We start from the raw sequence: 22,259 nt of genomic DNA, 5'->3' as shown, positions 1-22,259 counted from the left end.
TTCATTGCCAACTTCTCCAGTGTGGTTAAACCTCTGACCGATTTGACGAAGAAAGGCGCTGATGTGACGAATTGGTCCTCTGCGGCTGTCTCTGCCTTTCAGGAGCTTAAACGCCGATTTACTTCTGCCCCTGTGTTGCATCAGCCGGATGTTTCTCTTCCATTTCAGGTTGAGGTTGACGCGTCTGAGATTGGGGCAGGGGCCGTTTTGTCTCAGAGGAATTCTGATGGTTCCTTGATGAAACCGTGTGCCTTCTTTTCTCGGAAGTTTTCGCCTGCAGAACGCAATTATGATGTCGGCAATCGGGAGTTCTTGGCTATGAAGTGGGCATTTGAGGAGTGGCGACATTGGCTTGAGGGGGCCAAGCACCGTATTGTGGTCCTGACCGATCATAAGAATCTGATTTACCTCGAGTCTGCCAAACGACTGAACCCTAGACAGGCTCGATGGTCCCTGTTTTTCTCCCGTTTTGATTTTGTGGTCTCGTATCTTCCGGGTTCTAAGAATGTTAAGGCTGATGCCCTCTCTAGGAGTTTTTTGCCTGATTCTCCTGGGGTCCTTGAGCCGGTCGGCATTCTGAAGGAAGGGGTGATTCTTTCTGCCATCTCCCCTGATTTGCGACGGGTTCTTCAGGAATTTCAGGCTGATAAACCTGACCGCTGTCCAGTGGGGAAACTGTTTGTTCCTGATAGATGGACTAGTAAAGTGATTTCTGAGGTTCATTGTTCTGTGTTGGCTGGCCATCCTGGAATTTTTGGTACCAGAGATTTGGTTGGTAGGTCCTTTTGGTGGCCTTCTTTGTAGCGGGATGTGCGTTCTTTTGTGCAGTCCTGTGGGACTTGTGTGCGGGCCAAGCCTTGTTGTTCCCGTGCTAGTGGGTTGCTTCTGCCTTTGCCGGTCCCTGAGAGGCCTTGGACGCATATTTCTATGGATTTTATTTCAGATCTTCCGGTTTCCCAGAGGATGTCGGTTATCTGGGTGGTTTGTGATCGGTTTTCTAAGATGGTTCATTTGGTACCTTTGCCTAAATTGCCTTCCTCTTCTGATTTGGTTCCGTTGTTTTTTCAGCATGTGGTTCGTTTGCATGGCATTCCGGAGAATATTGTGTCCAATAGAGGTTCCCAGTTTGTTTCTAGGTTTTGGCGGGCCTTTTGTGCTAGGCTGGGCATTGATTTGTCTTTTTCTTCCGCATTTCATCCTCAGACAAATGGCCAAACCGAACGAACTAATCAGACTTTGGAAACTTATTTGAGATGCTTTGTGTCTACTGATCAGGATGATTGGGTTGCTTTCTTGCCATTGGCCGAGTTTGCCCTTAATAATCGGGCTAGTTCTGCCTTTTTTTTCGCCTTTTTTTTTTTGTAATTTTGGTTTTCATCCTCGTTTTTCTTCAGGGCAGGTTGAGCCTTCTGATTGTCCTGGTGTGGATTCTGTGGTTGACAGGCTGCAGCAAATTTGGGCTCATGTGGTGGACAATTTGGTGTTGTCTCAGGAGGAGGCTCAGCGTTTTGCTAACCATCGTCGGTGTGTTGGTTCCCGGCTTCGGGTTGAGGATTTGGTCTGGTTGTCTTCCCGTCATGTTCCTATGAAGGTTTCTTCCCCTAAGTTCAAGCCTTGGTTTATTGGTCCTTATAGGATTTCTGAGATTATCAATCCAGTGTCTTTTCGTTTGGCCCTTCCAGCCTCTTTTTCCATCCATAATGTTTTCCATAGATCTTTGTTGCGGAAGTATGTGGTGCCTGTTGTTCCCTCTGTTGATCCTCCGGCCCCGGTGTTGATTGATGGGGAGTTGGAGTATGTGGTTGAGAAGATTTTGGATTCTCATTTTTCGAGGCGGAAGCTTCAATATCTTGTCAAATGGAAGGGTTATGGCCAGGAGGATAATTCTTGGGTTGTTGCCTCCGATGTTCATGCTGACGATTTGGTTTGTGCCTTTCATTTGGCTCATCCTGATCGGCCTGGGGGCTCTGGTGAGGGGTCGGTGACCCCTCCTCAAGGGGGGGGTACTGTTGTTAATTCTGCTCTTGGGCTCCCTCCGGTGGTTATGAGTGGTAGTGCTGCTGTCTTTGGATCGCAGCATTTATCAGGTGTGTCCACATATTGCAATTTGGACTGGGCTATTTAGTCTTGCTTGATCCTTTAGTCAGTGCCAGTTGTCCATTGTTTTTGGAGGATTCACATTCCTACCTGGTCTCTCCTGTTTTGCTGTTCTTTTCAACAAAGATAAGTTCTGGCTTTGTTTTTGCTGTCCACATGCTGTGGGCCTTATAGTTCAGTGCATTTTCATGTTTTGTCTTGTCCAGCTTTGTCTGTGTAAGGATTTTTTGCAGCCAAGCTGTATCTCTGGAGTTGCAGATATACCCTCCATGTCTTTAGTCAGATGTGGAGATTTGTATTTTCTGTGGTGGACATTTTCTAGTGTTTTAATACTGACCGCATAGTACTCTGTCCTATTCTTTCTTTTTAGCTAGAAAGGCCTCCTTTGCTAAATTCTGATTTCAGTCTGTGTATGTCATTTCCCTCTCCTCTCACAGTCAATATTTGTGGGGGGCTGTCTATCCTTTGGGAATTTTCTCTGAGGCAAGATAGTTTTCCCGTTTCTATCTTTAGGGGAAGTTAGTCCTTAGGCTGTGTCGAGGTGTCTAGGGAGTGTTAGGTACATCCCACGGCTACTTCTAGTTGTGGTGCTGGGTTCAGGGTCTGCGGTCAGTACAGGTACCACCTTCTCCAGAGTACATCTCATGCTGCTCCTAGGCCACCAGTTCATAACAGAAGATATATGGAAAAATACAAGGACTGTAGTACAATTTCAATCTCCCTACAATGATCTCAGGCAGCAATAAAAAGGACTGCTGCACACAAAAGTGTGGACAAGTAAACAAGATAACTGTGCAGAAAGGAGCAACAGGATTTTTGCTTTTAAAAAAGCAGTTGGTTTGCACAGCGGCGTGCAAACAGCAATGCAGCTATCAGGGAGCCTTATAAGGCAGCCTAATAAGCTACAAAGCTGATGCACAAAAATATAGCCTCCACTGTCCCTGCAAACAAATGGTGGTGTTGGACTGTGGAAATTGCTACAGCACAAGCAGTTTGGGGGCTAATCTTCCCTCCCTAACTATATCCCTTCTTCTGATGAAGCTGCAGCAACCTCTCCCTATGCTAAGATCGGCAGAAGTAGGATGGCGGCCGGCGTGCACGCCCCTTTATAGCCCCTGTGACGCCGCAGAAAGCAAGCCAATCAATTACTGTCATGCCCTTCTCTAAGATGGTGGGGACCGAGACCTATGTCATCACGCTGCCCACACTCTGCGTCCTCCTTCATTGGCTGAGAAATGGCGCTGAAAGCGTCATACGATACGTACGCGACTTTGGCGCGCAGATCGCCGACCTCATGGCCGATCCCACACTAGGATTGGGTTGGGTTTCATGAAACCCGACTTTGCCGAAAGTCGGCGATTTTTGAATTTGTCCGATCCATTTAGCTCAACCCTACTACTTATTTATTTACAGCAGGGTGTATGCACATTTTGCTTCTTGTAGGTTTTGTATACTTTATGGACAAAGTGAACATGTGTTTATGTGCTGCATTTATACCAACTTAAACCAAGCTCAATGTTTGTGTGTTTTTTTAAAATATTGTATAAAGGTTACATTTTATTTGTAACCAGTATCCCTCTATTCTATTTATATACTGTATAACATACCATATATACTTTGACTGAACCACTACTGTGGTATAAAAGTCTATATTAGACAGTGACTAAGAATATATGAGTGATCATTGCCTAAAAACAGCAATTATTCACAAATATGTCTTTTTGGCATCATGTCTCCAAACTCTTCACTGTCTATAAGGGACAGAGCTGCCAGGATTAGCTGAATCACACCCATTCCAGGGAGTGAGTTGTTCTATTTGCTCCAAAAATAGAAAAAACAAGGAATGTTTATTTCTCTACAAGCCAAAAGTTGCATGAAAAGAAACATTGTATAAAGGGGAAGAGACATACGAAACATGGCTGCTATTGCTGAAATCCATGTGTGGGTCTGACGATCACTTTTTTTTCCTATAGTGACATGAACTTTTAGCCCCTCCTGTCAAGGTTGTACTTTTTGGACTGCTTCGGATACCTTACCTCACACTAAATCATCACAATGTGCCGTACTGATGTTTTGCTCTTGCTGCTGTCGATATGTTTCCTTAGCACAGTTTCTGCTGGAAAAATTTTAGTTTGGCCAACAGAAGGAAGTCATTTTTTAAATATGAAAATAATCCTTGAGGAACTAGCACAAAAAGGGCACAATGTTACAGCGTTAGCTCACTCGGCCATTATGATTATGGACACTGACAATATTTCACCTTTGAAATATGAAATTTTCCCTGTTCCATTCACGAAAGAGAAGAGTGAATCGTTTTTGGACGAATGGTTAACTTTTTGGATTTATGATGTGCCAAAAATCTCTTATTGGAAGTTTTATGAAGAGGTTACGAAGTTCTCAAAAGAACAGCAAAGAATGGAAGAACACATATGTAATGGTGTAGTGAAGAATGACTCGCTGCTAAGAAAGCTGAAAGAGGTGAAGTTTGATGTTTTGGTTTCAGATCCACTGACTCCATGTGGGGAGCTAATTGCTGAGCTTCTTGGGGTGCCATTTGCCTACTCCTTTAGGTTTTCGATGGGGAACTCAATGGAAAGACTATGTGGACAACTTCCAGCTCCATTTTCCTATGTTCCAGGCTCTATGGTGGAGCTTACTGACAAAATGTCTTTTGCAGAAAGACTAAAAAATATAAACTTTTACTTATTTCAAGACATCTTATTTCATTTTCTCTTCGCATCAAAATGGGATGGTTACTTCAGTGAGGCACTAGGTAAGAATGACTGGGGATAATGGGATGCCTGCATCAATGTCTTTTAGAGTTTTGTTCACACTGTTCTCCAGATCACATGTAAGGTTCGCAAAACATACAGTTTACGCTACATATATTCACCTGTACATGCTAGATATATACACATGTAGAGTACATTTATGACTGGCTCCCATTGTAAAAAGAATTCTGAGAAAAAAATGTCTATTTGTCAACATATTTTTATTTTTTTATTTTAATTGGCTCACTGGTATATACTTCAGAAGCACATAAAATATTTATGCTAAGTGTAGAACCAAAGTAACACAATAGAATCACTATGGTGAAACAGTTGATTTTATACTATGTCAGGTGATCTTTAGGGTGAAGTCAAATGGAGGGGTACAGTCCAGCCACAGATTGATAAATGATGATTTTGCAGAACCACTGTTTCACCTGTTAAACCATATACAGTTATATGAAAAAGTTTGGGCACCCCTATTAATCTTAAGCTTAATGTTTTATAAAAATTGGGTTTTTTGCAACAGCTATTTCAGCTTCATATATCTAATAACTGTTGGACACAGTAATGTTTCTGCCTTGAAATGATGTTTATTGTACTAACAGAAAATGTGCAATCTGCATTTAAACAAAATTTGACAGGTGCATAAGTATGGGCGCCCTTATCATTTTCTTGTTTTAAATACTCCTACTTTTTACTGACTTACTAAAGCACTTTTTTTTGGTTTTCTAACCTCATTGAGCTTTGAACTTCATAGCCAGGTGTATGCAATCATGAGAAAAGCTACTTAAAGTGGCCACTTGCAAGTTGTTCTCCTGTTTGAATCTCTTCTGAAGAGTAGCATCATGGACTCCTCAAAACAACTGTCTAATGATCTGAAAACAAAGATTATTCAACATAGTTGTTCAGGGGAAGGATACAAAAAGCTGTCTGAGAGATTTAACCTGTCAATTTCCACTGTGAGGAACATAGTAAGGAAATGGAAAAACACAGGTACAGTACTTGTTAAGGCCAGAAGTGGCAGGCCAAGAAAAACATCAGAAAGGCAGAGAAGAAGAATGGTGAGATCAGTCAAGGACAATCCTCAGACCACCTCCAGAGAGCTGCAGCATCAACTTGCTGCAGATGGTGTCACTGTGCATCCGTCAACTATACAACGCACTTTGCACAAAGAGAAGCTGTATGGGAGAGTGATGCGAAAGAAGCTGTTTCTGCAAGCACACAACAAACAGAGTCGGCTGAGGTATGCAAAAGCACATTTGGAGAAGCCAATTTCTTTTTGGAAGAAGGTCCTGTGGACTGATGAAACCAAGATTGAGTTGTTTGGTCATACAAAAAGGCGTTATGCATGGCGGCCAAAAAAAACAGCATTCCAAGAAAAACACTTGCTACCTACAGTAAAATTTGGTGGAGGTTCCATCATGCTTTGGGGCTGTGTGGCCAATGGCGGCACCGGGAATCTTGCTAAAGTTGAGGGACGCATGGATTCCTCTCAGTATCAGCAGATTCTTGACAATAATGTTCATGAATCAGTGACAAAGTTGAAGTTACGCAGGGGATGGATCTTTCAGCAAGATAATGATCCAAAACACCGCTCCAAATCTACTCAGGCATTCATGCAGAGGAACAATTACACTGTTCTGGAATGGCCATCCCAGTCCCCAGACCTGAATATCATTGAACATCTGTGGGATCATTTGAAGAGGGCTGTCCATGCTCGGCGACCATCAAACTTAACTGAACTGGAATTGTTTTGTAAAGAGGAATGGTCAAAAATACCTTCATCCAGGATCCAGGAACTCATTAAAAGCTACAGGAAGCGACTAGAGGCTGTTATTTTTGCAAAAGGAGGATCTACTAAATATTAATGTCACTTTTCTGGTGGGATGCCCATACTTATGCACCTGTCAAATTTTGTTTGAATGCAGATTGCACATTTTCTGTTAGTACAATACATCTCATTTCAAGGCAGAAACATTACTGTGTCCAACAGTTATTAGATATATGAAACTGAAATAGCTGTTGCAAAAAAAGCAATTTTTATAAAACATTAAGCTTACGATTAATAGGGGTGTCCAAACTTTTTCATATAACTGTAGACATTAACAATACAAAAAGAGTGATCTTGTGCTTTTTCCAGAGTGATAAATGCAAGGGACATGCCAGGTCTCATAACACTGTTAAACTGATCCCATTATGTTTTAGGTCCTATTTATGACATAACAATAATGTGTTTAGTGTCATACAGTGCCTACAAGTAGTATTCAACCCCCTGCAGATTTAGCAGGTTTACACATTTGGAATTAACTTGGCATTGTGACATTTGGAATGTAGATCAGCCTGGAAGTGTGAAATGCACTGCAGCAAAAAAGAATGTTATTTCTTTGTTTATTTTTTTTTTTTAAATTGTGAAAAGTCTTTTCAGAGGGTCATTTATTATTCAACCCCTCAACCCAGCAGAATTCTGTTTGGTTCCCCTAAAGTATTAAGAAGTAGTTCAGGCACAAAGAACAATGAGCTTCACATGTTTGGATTATCTCTTTTTCCAGCCTTTTCTGACTATTTAAGACCCTCCCCAAACTTGTGAACAGCACTCATACATGGTCAACATGGGAAAGACAAAGGAGCATTCCAAGGCCATCAGAGACAAGATCGTGGAGGGTCACAAGGCTGGCAAGGGGTACAAACCCCTTTCCAAGGAGTTGGGCCTACCTGTCTCCACTGTTGGGAGCATCATCCGGAACTGGAAGGCTTATGGAACTACTGTTAGCCTTCCACGGCCTGGACAGCCTTTGAAAGTTTCCTCCCGTGCCGAGGCCAGGCTTGTCCGAAGAGTCAAGGCTAACCCAAGGACAACAAGGAAGGAGCTCCGGGAAGATCTCATGGCAGTGGGGACATTGGTTTCAGTCAATACCATAAGTAACGTACTCCACCTCAATGGTCTCCGTTCCAGACGAGCCCATAAGGTACCTTTACTTTCAAAGCGTCATGTCAAGGCTCATCTACAGTTTGCTCATGATCACTTGGAGGACTCTGAGACTGACTGGTTCAAGGTTCTCTGGTCTGATGAGACCAAGATCGAGATCTTTGGTGCCAACCACACACGTGACGTTTGGAGACTGGATGGCACTGCATACGACCCCAAGAATACCATCCCTACAGTCAAGCATGGTGGTGGCAGCATCATGCTGTGGGGCTGTTTCTCAGCCAAGGGGCCTGGCCATCTGGTCCGCATCCATGGGAAGATGGATAGCACGGCCTACCTGGAGATTTTGGCCAAGAACCTCCGCTCCTCCATCAAGGATCTTAAGATGGGTCGTCATTTCATCTTCCAACAAGACAACGACCCAAAGCACACAGCCAAGAAAACCAAGGCCTGGTTCAAGAGGCAAAAAATCAAGGTGTTGCAGTGGCCTAGTCAGTCTCCTGACCTTAACCCAATTGAAAACTTGTGGAAGGAGCTCAAGATTAAAGTCCACATGAGACACCCAAAGAACCTAGATAACTTGGAGAAGATCTGCATGGAGGAGTGGGCCAAGATAACTCCAGAGACCTGTGCCGGCCTGATCAGGTCTTATAAAAGACGATTATTAGCTGTAATTACAAACAAAGGTTATTCCACAAAATAGTAAACCTAGGGGTTGAATAATAATTGACCCACACTTTTATGTTTAAAATTTATAAAAATTTAACTGAGCAACAAAACTTTTTGGTTTATAAGATTTATGCATCTGTTAATAAATCCTGCTCTTGTTTGAAGTTTGAAGGCTCTAACTTATTTGCATCTTATTAAACCTGCTAAATCTGCAGGGGGTTGAATACTACTTGTAGGCATTGTATACTTATGCACATACTTGTGGAAAAATGAAGTCATAAACTACCACGTGCCTCATTCGAATGAAGCAAGACTAGTCCAGCAAGTCATTTACTTACTAAGACTTACTCACTAGTCCAGCCTCAGTAGCTGCAATTACGTTCCTATGTATACACATATATGTATATACATATACTATATATATATATATATATATATATATATATATACAGTTAAGTCCATATATATTTGGACAGAGACAACATTTTTCTAATTTTGGTTATAGACATTACCACAATGAATTTTAAACAAAACAATTCAGATGCATTTGAAGTTCAGACTTTCAGCTTTCATTTGAGGGTATCCACATTAAAATTGGATGAAGGGTTTAGGAGTTTCAGCTCCTTAACATGTGCCACCCTGTTTTTAAAGGGACCAAAAGTAATTGGACAGGTTCAATCATTTTAAATAAAATGTTCATTTTTAGTACTTGGTTGAAAACCCTTTGTTGGCAATGACTGCCTGAAGTCTTGAACTCATGGACATCACCAGACGATGTGTTTCCTCCTTTTTGATGCTCTGCCAGGCCTTCACTGCGGTGGTTTTCAGTTGCTGTTTGTTTGTGGGCCTTTCTGTCTGAAGTTTAGTCTTTAACAAGTGAAATTCATGCTCAATTGGGTAGAGATCAGGTGACTGACTTGGCCATTCAAGAATATTCCACATATTTGCTTTAATAATCTCCTGGGTTGCTTTGGCTTTAAGTTTTGGGTCATTGCCCATCTGTAGTATGAAACGGCGACCAATCAGTTTGGCTGCATTTGGCTGGATCTGAGCACACAGTATGTCTCTGAATACCTCAGAATTCATTCGGCTTCATCTGTCCTGTGTCACATCATCAATAAACACTAGTGACCCAGTGCCACTGGCAGCCATGCATGCCCAAGCCATCACACTGCCTCCGCCGTGTTTTACAGATGATGTGGTATGCTTTGGATCATGAGCTGTACCACGCCTTCGCCATACTTTTCTCTTTCCATCATTCTGGTAGAGGTTGATCTTGGTTTCATCTGTCCAAAGAATGTTCTTCCAGAACTGTGCTGTCTTTTTTAGATGTTTTTTAGCAAAGTCCAGTCTAGCCTTTTTATTCTTGATGCTTATGAGTGGCTTGCACCGTGCAGTGAACCCTCTGTATTTACTTTCATACAGTCTTCTCTTTATGGTAGATTTGGATATTGATACGCCTACCTCCTGGAGAGTGTTGTTCACTTGGTTGGCTGTTGTGAAGGGGTTTCTCTTCACCATGGAGTTTATTCTGCGATCATCCACCACTGTTGTCTTCCGTGGGCGCCCAGGTCTTTTTGCATTGATGAGTTCACCAGTGCTTTCTTTCTTTCTCAGGATGTACCAAACTGTAGATTTTGCCACTCCTAATGTTGTAGCAATTTCTCAGATGGGCTTTTTCTGTTTTCGCAGCTTAATGATGGCTTGTTTCACCTGCATGGAGAGCTCCCTTGACCGCATGTTTACTTCACAGCAAAACCTTCCAAATGCAAGCACCACACCTCAAATCAACTCCAGGCCTTTTATCTGCTTAATTGAGAATGACATAACGAAGGGATCGCCCACACCTGTCCATGAAATAGCATTGGAGTCAATTGTCCAATTACTTTTGGTCCCTTTAAAAACAGGGTGGCACATGTTAAGGAGCTGAAACTCCTAAACCCTTCATCCAATTTTAATGTGGATACCCTCAAATGAAAGCTGAAAGTCTGAACTTCAACTGCATCTGAATTATTTTGTTTAAAATTCATTGTGGTAATGTCTATAACCAAAATTAGAAAAATGTTGTCTCTGTCCAAATATATATGGACCTAACTGTATATATATATATATACTAGATTGTGGCCCGATTCTAACGCATCGGGTATTCTAGAATATGCATGTCCCCGTAGTATATGGACAATGATGATTCCAGAATTCGCGGCAGACTGTGCCCGTCGCTGATTGGTCGAGGCAACCTTCATGACATCGTCATCGCCATGGCAACCATTATGACATCTACGTCGATACTGTGCTCGTTGCTGATTGGTCGAGGCCGCCAGGCGGCCTCGACCAATCAGAGATGCGGGATATCTACGTCCTTTATGACATCATCGTCGCTGTGCTCGTCGCTAATTGGTCGAGGCCTGGCGGCCTCAACCAATCAGAGACGCGGGATTTCTACGTCGATGCTGTGCCCATCGCTGATTGGTCGAGGCCTGGCGGCTTCGACCAATCAGAGACGTGGGATTTCCAGGACAGACAGACAGAAAGACAGACAGACAGAAAGACAGACAGACGGAAAAACCCTTAGACAATTATATATATAGATATATATATATATATACTGCCCTCTATATATAGACAGAGAGAGAGAGTATTGAGCAAAGGTTTTAGGCTGGTGTGGAAAAAATGCTCTTTGAATGTATAGATAGAAGTATTAGCAGTTTATTTTTTAGCAATTAACCAAACGCAAGTGAACGAACAGAAGTGAAATCTAAGCCAAGTTAATATTTGTCTTTGTCTTCAACTCAGTATCAGTTCTCCTATGTACACTTGCACACAGATTTTGGAGAAACTCGGCAGGGACTTTTGCTTGCGCAAAACCTTCTGTCATTTCATGTAATCCCACACAAAGTCGATGATGTTGAGATCAGGGCTCTGTGGTGGCCATATCATCACTTCCAGGACACTTTGTTCTTCCTTATTCTGAAGATTGTTCACAATGATATTAGCTGTATGGTTGGGATCATTGTTCTACTGTAGAATAAATTTGGAGCCAATTTAGACACCTCCCAAATGATGAATAAATACTGTATATACTCGAGTATAAGCCGAGGCACCAAATTTTGCAGCGAAAAACTGGGCACGCTTGTTGAATCGAGTATAAGCCAGGTATGCATTGTCCCCTCATCCTTATCATGGTATGCATGGCTCTCCCGTCATTGTCCTGGTGTGCATGGCTCCCCTGTCCCTATCATTGTATGCATGGCTCCCCTGTCCCTGTCATTGTATGCATGGCTCCCCAGTCCCTGTCATTGTATGCATGGCTCCCCAGTCCCCTTCATTGTATGCATGACTCCCCAGTCCCTGTCATTGTATGCATGGCTCCCCAGTCCCTGTCATTGTACGCATGGCTCCCCTGTCCCTGTCATTGTATGCATGGCTCCCCTGTCCCTGTCATTGTATGCATGGCTCCCCAGTCCTCTTCATTGTATGCATGACTCCCCAGTCCTCTTCATTGTATGCATGGCTTCCCAGTCCCTGTCATTGTATGCATGGCTTCCCAGTCCCCCCTGTCATTGTATGCATGGCTCCCCAGTCCCCTTCATTGTATGCATGGCTCCCCAGTCCCCTTCATTGTATGCATGGCTCCACAGTTCCTGCCATTGTATGCATGGCTCCCCAGTCCCTGCTATTGTGTGCATGGCTCCCCAGTCCCTGCCATTGTATGCATGGCTCCCCTGTCCCTGTCATTGTATGCATGGCTCCCCAGTCCCTGTCATTGTATGCATGGCTCCCCAGTCCCTGCCATTGTATGCATGGATCCTGTTGTGAATTCTGTGGCAGGACTCCCTCCTGTGGTCACAAGTGGTACTTCGGCTGATTCTCTCTGTGAGCTTCCGTTGGTGGAGGAAAGTGGTACTGCGGCTTCTGAGTTTCCTTCCTCAGGTGATGTGGTGAAGTCGTTAGGTGCTGCTCTATTTAACTCCACCTAGTGCTTTGATCCTGGCTTCCAGTCAATGTTCTAGTATTGGACCTGTTTCCTCCTGGATCGTTCCTGTGACCTGCTGCTCTGCATAGCTAAGTTCTGCTTTGCTATTTTGTTTGCTGTTTTTTCTGTCCAGCTTGTATATTTGTTTTTTCCTGCTTGCTGGAAGCTCTGGGACGCAGAGGGTGTACCTCCATGCCGTTAGTTCGGTACGGAGGGTCTTTTTGCCCCCTTTGCGTGGTTTTTGTAGGGTTTTGTGTTGACCGCAAAGTTACCTTTCCTATCCTCGCTCTGTTCAGAAAGTCGGGCCTCTCATTGCTAAATCTATTTCATCTCTACGTTTGTCTTTTCATCTTAACTCACAGTCATTATATGTGGGGGCTGCCTTTTCCTTTGGGGTATTTCTCTGAGGCAAGGTAGGCTTATTTTCTATCTTCAGGCTAGCTAGTTTCTCAGGCTGTGCCGAGTTGCATAGGTAGCGTTAGGCGCAATCCACGGCTGCCTCTAGTGTGGTTGGAGAGGATTAGGGATTGCGGTCAGCAGAGTTCCCACGTCTCAGAGCTCGTTCTATGTTTTTGGGTTATTGTCAGGTCACTGTATGTGCTCTGACCTCTATGTCCATTGTGGTACTGAATTATCTTATCATAACAGTACTGGAAGCCAAAAGTACTAATGATTCTCAATAGAGGGGAAAAAGAAGTTCTGAGACCATTTTTTTTTCTCTGCACTGTGTTTTGCCTTTTTTTCCCCCTAGACATTTGGGTGGTTCAGGACACAGGTGTAGCGATGGACATTAAAGGTCTGTCTTCATGTGTGGATCAGCTCACGGCAAGAGTACAAAATATTCAAGACTTTGTGGTTCAGAATTCTATGTTAGAACCGAGAATTCCTATTCCTGATTTGTTTTTTGGAGATAGAACTAAATTTCTGAGTTTCAAAAATAATTGTACACTATTTCTGGCTTTGAAACCTCGCTCCTCTGGTGACCCAGTTCAACAAGTTAGGATCATTATTTCTTTTTTACGTGGTGACCCTCAGGACTGGGCATTTTCTCTTGCGTCAGGAGATCCTGCATTAAGTAATATCGATGCGTTTTTCCTGGCGCTCGGATTGCTGTACGATGAACCTAATTCAGTGGATCAGGCAGAGAAAAATTTGCTGGCTCTGTGTCAGGGTCAGGATGAGATAGAGGTATATTGTCAGAAATTTAGAAAGTGGTCCGTACTCACTCAATGGAATGAAGGTGCGCTCGCAGCTATTTTCAGAAAAGGTCTCTCTGAAGCCCTTAAGGATGTCATGGTGGGATTTCCTATGCCTGCTGGTCTGAATGAGTCTATGTCTTTGGCCATTCAGATCGGTCGACGCTTGCGTGAGCGTAAATCTGTGCACCATTTGGCGGTATTACCTGAGCTTAAACCTGAGTCTATGCAGTGAGATAGGACTTTGACCAGAGTTGAACGGCAAGAACACAGACGTCTGAATGGGCTGTGTTTCTACTGTGGTGATTCCACTCATGCTATCTCTGATTGTCCTAAGCGCACTAAGCGGTTCGCTAGGTCTGCCACCATTGGTACGGTACAGTCAAAATTTCTTCTGTCCGTTACCTTGATCTGCTCTTTGCCATCATATTCTGTCATGGCATTTGTGGATTCAGGCGCTGCCCTGAATTTGATGGACTTGGAGTATGCTAGGCGTTGTGGGTTTTTCTTGGAGCCCTTGCAGTGTCCTATTCCATTGAGAGGAATTGATGCTACGCCTTTGGCCAAGAATAAGCCTCAGTACTGGACCCAGCTGACCATGTGCATGGCTCCTGCACATCAGGAGGTTATTCGCTTTCTGGTGTTGCATAATCTGCATGATGTGGTCGTGTTGGGGTTGCCATGGCTACAAGTCCATAATCCAGTATTAGATTGGAAATCCATGTCTGTGTCCAGCTGGGGTTGTCAGGGGGTACATGGTGATGTCCCATTTCTGACTATTTCGTCATCCACCCCTTCTGAGGTTCCAGAGTTCTTGTCTGATTACCGGGATGTATTTGATGAGCCCAAGTCCGATACCCTACCTCCGCATAGGGATTGTGATTGTGCTATCGATTTGATTCCTGGTAGTAAATTCCCAAAAGGTCGACTGTTTAATTTATCTGTGCCTGAGCACGCCGCTACGTGAAGGAGTCCTTGGAGAAGGGGCATATTCGCCCGTCATCGTCGCCATTAGGAGCAGGGTTCTTTTTTGTAGCCAAGAAGGATGGTTCGCTGAGACCTTGTATACATTACCGCCTTCTAAATAAGATCACGGTTACATTTCAGTACCCCTTGCCGTTGTTATCTGATTTGTTTGCTCGAATTAAGGGGGCTAGTTGGTTCACCAAGATAGATCTTCGTGGTGCGTATAATCTTGTGCGTATTAAGCGAGGCGATGAATGGAAAACTGCATTTAATACGCCCGAGGGCCATTTTGAGTATCTAGTAATGCCATTCGGACTTGCCAATGCTCCATCAGTGTTTCAGTCCTTTATGCATGACATCTTCCGAGAGTACCTGGATAAATTCCTGATTGTGTACTTGGATGACATTTTGATCTTCTCGGATGATTGGGAGTCTCATGTGAAGCAGGTCAGAACGGTGTTTCAGGTCCTGCGTGCTAATTCTTTGTTTGTGAAGAGATCAAAGTGTCTCTTTGGTGTTCAGAAGGTTTCATTTTTGGGGTTCATCTTTTCCCCTTCTACTATCGAGATGGACCCTGTTAAGGTCCAAGCCATCCATGATTGGACTCAGCCGACATCTCTGAAAAGTCTGCAAAAGTTCCTGGGCTTTGCTAATTTTTATCGTCGCTTCATCTGCAATTTTTCTAGTATTGCTAAACCATTGACCGATTTGACCAAGAAGGGTGCTGATGTGGTCAATTGGTCTTCTGCTGCTGTGGAAGCTTTTCAAGAGTTGAAGCGTCGTTTTTCTTCTGCCCCTGTGTTGTGTCAACCAGATGTTTCGCTTCCGTTCCAGGTCGAGGTTGATGCTTCTGAGATTGGAGCAGGGGCTGTTTTGTCGCAGAGAAGTTCTGATTGCTCGGTGATGAAACCATGCGCCTTCTTTTCCAGGAAGTTTTCGCCTGCTGAGCGAAATTATGATGTGGGCAATCGAGAGTTGCTGGCCATGAAGTGGGCATTCGAGGAGTGGCGTCATTGGCTTGAAGGAGCTAAGCATCGCGTGGTGGTCTTGACTGATCATAAGAACTTGACTTATCTCGAGTCTGCCAAGCGGTTGAATCCTAGACAGGCTCGTTGGTCGCTGTTTTTTGCCCGTTTGGACTTTGTGATTTCGTACCTTCCGGGCTCTAAAAATGTGAAGGCGGATGCTCTGTCTAGGAGTTTTGTGCCCGACTCTCCGGGTTTATCTGAGCCGGCGGGTATCCTCAAAGAGGGAGTAATTGTGTCTGCCATCTCCCCTGATTTGCGGCGGGTGCTGCAAAAATTTCAGGCTAATAAACCTGATCGTTGCCCAGCGGAGAAACTGTTTGTCCCTGATAGGTGGACGAATAAAGTTATCTCTGAGGTTCATTGTTCGGTGTTGGCTGGTCATCCTGGAATCTTTGGTACCAGAGAGTTAGTGGCTAGATCCTTTTGGTGGCCATCTCTGTCGCGGGATGTGCGTACTTTTGTGCAGTCCTGTGGGATTTGTGCTCGGGCTAAGCCCTGCTGTTCTCGTGCCAGTGGGTTGCTTTTGCCCTTGCCGGTCCCGAAGAGGCCTTGGACACATATCTCTATGGATTTTATTTCAGATCTTCCCGTTTCTCAAAAGATGTCAGTCATTTGGGTGGTCTGTGATCGCTTCTCTAAGATGGTCCATTTGGTACCCTTGTCTAAATTACCTTCCTCCTCTGATTTGGTGCCATTGTTCTTCCAGCATGTGGTTCGTTTACATGGCATTCCAGAGAATATCGTGTCTGACAGAGGTTCCCAGTTTGTTTCGAGGTTTTGGTGAGCCTTTTGTGGTAGGATGGGCATTGACTTGTCTTTTTCCTCGGCTTTCCATCCTCAGACTAATGGCCAGACCGAACGAACCAATCAGACCTTGGAAACATATCTGAGATGCTTTGTTTCTGCTGATCAGGATGATTGGGTGTCCTTTTTGCCTTTGGCTGAGTTCGCCCTTAATAATCGGGCCAGCTCGGCTACCTTGGTTTCGCCGTTTTTCTGCAACTCTGGGTTCCATCCTCGTTTCTCTTCAGGGCAGGTTGAGTCTTCGGACTGTCCTGGTGTGGATACTGTGGTGGACAGGTTGCAGCAGATTTGGACTCATGTAGTGGACAATTTGACCTTGTCCCAGGAGAAGGCTCAACGTTTCGCTAATCGCAGATGCTGTGTGGGTCCCCGACTTCGTGTTGGGGATTTGGTTTGGTTATCTTCTCGTCATATTCCTATGAAGGTTTCCTCTCCTAAGTTTAAACCTCATTTCATTGGTCCGTATAGGATTTCTGAGGTTCTTAATCCTGTGTCTTTTCGTCTGACCCTTCCAGATTCTTTTTCCATACATAACGTATTCAATAGGTCATTGTTGCGGAGATACGTGGCACCTATGGTTCCATCTGTTGATCCTCCTGCCCCGGTTTTGGTGGAGGGGAGTTGGAGTATATTGTGGAGAAGATTTTGGATTCTCGTGTTTCAAGACGGAAACTCCAGTATCTGTTTAAGTGGAAGGGTTATGCTCAGGAAGATAATTCCTGGGTCTTTGCCTCTGATGTCCATGCTCCCGATCTTGTTCGTGCCTTTCATATGGCTCATCCTGGTCATCCTGGGGGCTCTGGTGAGGGTTCGGTGACCCCTCCTCAAGGGGGGGTACTTTTGTGAATTCTGTGGCAGGGCTCCCTCCTGTGGTCACAAGTGGTACTTCGGCTGATTCTCTCTGTGAGCTTCTGTTGGTGGAGGAAAGTGGTACTGCGGCTTCTGAGTTTCCTTCCTCAGGTGATGTGGTGAAGTCGTTAGGTGCTGCTCTATTTAACTCCACCTAGTGCTTTGATCCTGGCTTCCAGTCAATGTTCTAGTATTGGACCTGTTTCCTCCTGGATCGTTCCTGTGGCCTGCTGCTCTGCATAGCTAAGTTCCGCTTTGCTATTTTGTTTGCTGTTTTTTCTGTCCAGCTTGTATATTTGTTTTTTCCTGCTTGCTGGAAGCTCTGGGACGCAGAGGGTGTACCTCCGTGCCTTTAGTTCGGTACGGAGGGTCTTTTTGCCCCCTTTGCGTGGTTTTTGTAGGGTTTTGTGTTGACTGCAAAGTTACCTTTCCTATCCTCGCTCTGTTCAGAAAGTCGGGCCTCTCTTTGCTAAATCTATTTAATCTCTACGTTTGTCTTTTCATCTTAACTCACAGTCATTATATGTGGGGGCTGCCTTTTCCTTTGGGGTATTTCTCTGAGGCAAGGTAGGCTTATTTTCTATCTTCAGGCTAGCTAGTTTCTCAGGCTGTGCTGAGTTGCATAGGTAGCGTTAGGCGCAATCCACGGCTGCCTCTAGTGTGGTTGGAGAGGATTAGGGATTGCGGTCAGCAGAGTTCCCACGTCTCAGAGCTCGTTCTATGTTTTTGGGTTATTGTCAGGTCACTGTATGTGCTCTGACCTCTATGTCCATTGTGGTACTGAATTATCTTATCATAACAGGATCCCCAGTCCCCTTCCTTGTATGCATGGCTCCCCAGTCCCTGCCATTGTATGCATGGCTCCCCAGTCCCTGCCATTGTATGCATGGCTCCCCAGTCCCTGTCATTTTATGCATGGCACCCCAGTCCCTGTCATTGTATGCATGGCTCCCCAGTCCCCTTTATTGTATGCATGGCTCCCCTGTCCCTGTCATTGTATGCATGGCTCCCCAGTCCCTGCCATTGTATGCATGGCTCCCCAGTCCCTGTCATTGTATGCATGGCTCCCCAGTCCCCTTCATTGTATGCATGGCTCCCCAGTCCCCTTCATTGTATGCATGGCTTCCCTGTCCCTGTCATTGCATGCATGGCTTCCCAGTCCCTGTCATTGGATGCATGGCTCTCCCATCGCTGTCCTGGTATGCATGGCTCTCCCGTCATTGTCCTGGTGTGCATGGCTCCCCTGTCCCTGTCATTGTATGCATGGCTCCCCTGTCCCTGTCATTGTATGCATGGCTCCCCAGTCCCTGTCACTGTATGCATGGCTCCAAAGTCCCTGTCCTGGTGTGCATGGCTCCCCAGTCCCTGTCCTCGTGTGCATGGCTCCTTATCCCTTATCCATATGTATGATTCCTGTAAAAAAAAAAACAAAGAGCAAAAAAAGAAAACATCTTATTTACCTGCTTGCGCTCCTTCGGTGGCACTGCATCTTTTTCCGGCTTACAGCAGCTCTTCCTGCCGAACGATCACGTGGCCCCACTCATTAAGGTAATGAATATGCGCACCATGCCTATTGGAGTGGAGAGGCGTGCATATTCATTACCTTAATGAGCGGTGCCACGTGATCGCTAGGCAGGGCTCTGTGCTGCACCCACAGTTCATGTATTGCCTATATTTCCAAGCCTTCCTTTGAGTTTGCTTTTTTTTAGCACTGTGCATTACCACTTGCCTCTATATAAACCTGTTATTATACAGTCACTTGGCACTTTAATAATTTTGATTAAACTTACTTGTTTTATTTATCTGCACTTTGCAGCAAGTTCTGTCCAATTTTAGTGCTATTGAGTACCATTAACACTGTGTGTTTTATTATATTCCTTGATGTTTAACTTATATTAAGCACTAGACACTTTAGTGGAGTATATTTTTATGACTGGTTAATAACTTATACTTGCACTTTTCAATAGAGGTATTCAATTTATGCTATGCACTTTTGGCACTATGCAGTAATTACTTTAATGTAGCATTTTCTGTGCTATTATATGAACAATATGATCATGAACAGGTTGGCTAATAAATTAATTCAGGTGCTCAAAATCATTTTGAGTAATGGCTATTCAGCTAATATATTTTCCCAGGAATACCTTTAACACTAATCACAATTTTTGATTTGGTGATAACCTTATTTATATTTAATTTTTGATTAGAGTGCAATACCACTGTGCGTGCTGCTATTTTGTGTTTGTATCCCTTGTATCTTAAGTGTATTGTAATATAATTGTGTAATAAAATATGCTGAAGTTTTTCTAGATTTTGGCATGTGCTTCCTTTGTTTTGTAGGTATTAATTAATTGGAAGTGCAAGTATTCTAGGCCGGTTTATTGGTTAGTTATATAAACTTTCTCAGTAAGTGGGTAGAATTCAAGAATTTTAGCCAAAAACCAAGGAGAAAAATCTACCCCAATAATAATATGAATTTCAAGTAGATACACAAACCTAAACCGAAAAAACTACTTGAGAAAATATACTGAAACAGAAGTCATATAAAACCAAATATTTTATTATTGTAAGACATTAGACAAAAACTGAACACAGAAATTTGGAGGAGACACATGATACAAATACCAGAAGCACTATAAAGGGCAAATATAATGATTTTAGCATATATTCATAGTCATACCCTTACTTCCAGTTAGATTATTAGTACACACATGAGCAATGATAAGGAAAACAAAAGGGCATAATTAATGCCATCAATTTTATCCAAATAAGTGGATGTATATAAACCCTTATAGATATTCAAAGTATACAAAGTGCAAAGTGCATACAGCAGTCCCTGCTAATAATAAATAGTACAAAGTGCAGAGTGCATATAATGATCCTTACCGGGGCTCATGCTGGCGTTCTGTGCCTCAACCCCACACTCCAACGCGCGTTTTACACGTTGCTTCCTCAGGGAGTGAAGAATTCAAGAATTTATTTGAAAGCACCCAAAGGAGAGTGACCTTAAACCTTCCAAAGTCCTTCAATTATCCGTTTAACTACTGATAACTTAGTTTTTAAATGAGGACCCTTCACAAAAATTCCAGCAGAGATAGCTTGTGTAAGAAAAAATTTCTGCAACATCAGCACATTACTGATGTTACCAGTTATGAAAGGAATTGATTTTTATTCACCATGTTTTTAAATGGAATTTGCTAGAATAATCCACCTCCCTAAAATATTTATATGGCCATGTCTCTCTATGAAAGATGATGTCATCTATACCTTTGCTAATGCAATCTGTTGCTCCCAGGACTGAAAAAGTGCTCTATTTTAATTCATATTTAAATGAAGCATAAGTGCTCTGGGAGTGTTAGAGCACTTCCCAAGCCTCTGACTCCCCAGTTGTATTACCTGTGCAACTCCACCTTCCTCTGCTACACTGACACCGACATAAACAGATACGTGGCAGTATATTGCCAAATCCACATAAGTTGCTATTGGTCCAAAAAGACAAAATTACTCAAATTTACACTGAGTATTCAAATACAAATACAGCATATGACAATGGTCAACCAACTTACTATGGGTGGTCGGCATCTCAGACAGGATCCATATATAAATAGTTATCATACATAGTCTAAACAAACAATAGTGATAAATCAAGGGTGAGTGAAACAAAATGGAACAATGTCACCCTTCTGTTGTTTCCAAGGATGGTCCAATAGTCTAACACCATACTGCTGGGACTCACCCAGTTAAAAAATCGTGGTCTAGAGACAGCCCTATTATGCCCTAAACACACTAAAAAGCCCTAGTCTCTAAAGACTTCCATTCTAAAAGGGCAGTCCACTACTCTCCTTATGTAGACAACTCTACAAATGCCCTGCGTACCTCTCAATGCGTTTCCTCCTTACAGGAACATCAAGGGATGGCAAGGCACACGTATGTCAATACACAGGCTCTGGTACCATATACCAGTTTTATATCTAGCAAAAAGCAATTAATGGTGTTTAACAATATTATCAAAAGTTATGTTTTAATAACACACTATTTGCAGATTTATTGTTTAATATAGTGAGTTGAGTAGGAATTTGTGGTGGATTGAAACCTGAGCGTTTCTGATCCACGTTTTGCTATACTTATGCTAATTTTGTAATTTTTTCTGTACTCAGACTCCGGAGTGAGCAGACGTGTCTGTCTGCTCTCTGCAAGTCGGAGGAGATAACACGGCGCCGTGCTACTGGCAGCCCATTGTAGCAGCAGCTACTCTTTTTTCTCTGTATGTTGTCTGTTCTTTTGGACTTTCTTTTGGACTTTCTACTGGATTTGGTACCTTTATGGACTCATAATTTGTAACCGCGGATTGATGGATGGTTTATACTCTGTGGATCGCACTGTTCCTGTATGACGGACCATTGTGGGAAGGCGGAAACCATTCACCCATACAACCAACTGCCTTTGGACACGCAGCGCTGGATCAGCACCCGGATCTGCCACTACTACGTACATCCCTCTACAGGTACATGCAACTCCATGCAACTCCTAAATGGATACCACTGATATGACACACCCATAGACATGAATCTAATGCAACCACTACCAGCCATAGTTCCACAATACACACAGCTTCTACCTTGTTGGTTACTGATGCAGCCATCCGTGTACAGAAGAGAACACTGGAAACAGTCAGATACGGCTCGGACTGGAGCGAAGGACAAGGACACTGATCTGCTGGTTGCCCCTAAGTCTGTCACTAAACTTGTATATTCAAGGGATCGACTTCTGGAGCTGAGCAGGATGAAGGCTACTCCAGCTGTGGCCATACCACTTGTTCTCCATGAAGTGTGGAGACCTTTCAGAGGCTGCAGAGCAGGAAAAAAGATGAAGTCCAGGAGAAGAAGGTTTACACCAGCAGTCCCATCCATTATCATGGGTAATGTATGCTTGCTGGGAAATAAGACAGATGAACTGCTAGCCCCGTGTAAAACCCAGACG

General features: G+C 43.6%; 1 protein-coding gene across 2 annotated transcripts in view; it reads left to right on the top strand.

Moving 5' to 3' along the window:
* The window catches only part of LOC138654087 (UDP-glucuronosyltransferase 2A2-like), a 142,176-nt gene that overhangs the window by 81,310 nt on the left and 38,607 nt on the right, over positions 1-22,259 (top strand). Inside the window, exon 1 of one of the 2 annotated variants that reach the window (XM_069743389.1) lies at positions 3,986-4,870. The exons of the other annotated variant lie outside the window; for it this stretch is intronic. Within the exon in view, the coding sequence (XP_069599490.1) occupies positions 4,153-4,870 (718 nt within the window). The 5' untranslated portion in view covers positions 3,986-4,152. Of the gene's footprint in view, positions 1-3,985; positions 4,871-22,259 lie in introns of those variants that run through there. 2 annotated transcript variants of the gene reach the window in all.

Source organism: Ranitomeya imitator, chromosome 1 (assembly GCF_032444005.1).
Source record: "Ranitomeya imitator isolate aRanImi1 chromosome 1, aRanImi1.pri, whole genome shotgun sequence".
Taxonomy (NCBI): domain Eukaryota; kingdom Metazoa; phylum Chordata; class Amphibia; order Anura; family Dendrobatidae; genus Ranitomeya; species Ranitomeya imitator.
The sequence above is the reverse complement of the archived record's forward strand: the minus strand, read 5'-3'. Positions and strand labels throughout refer to the sequence as shown.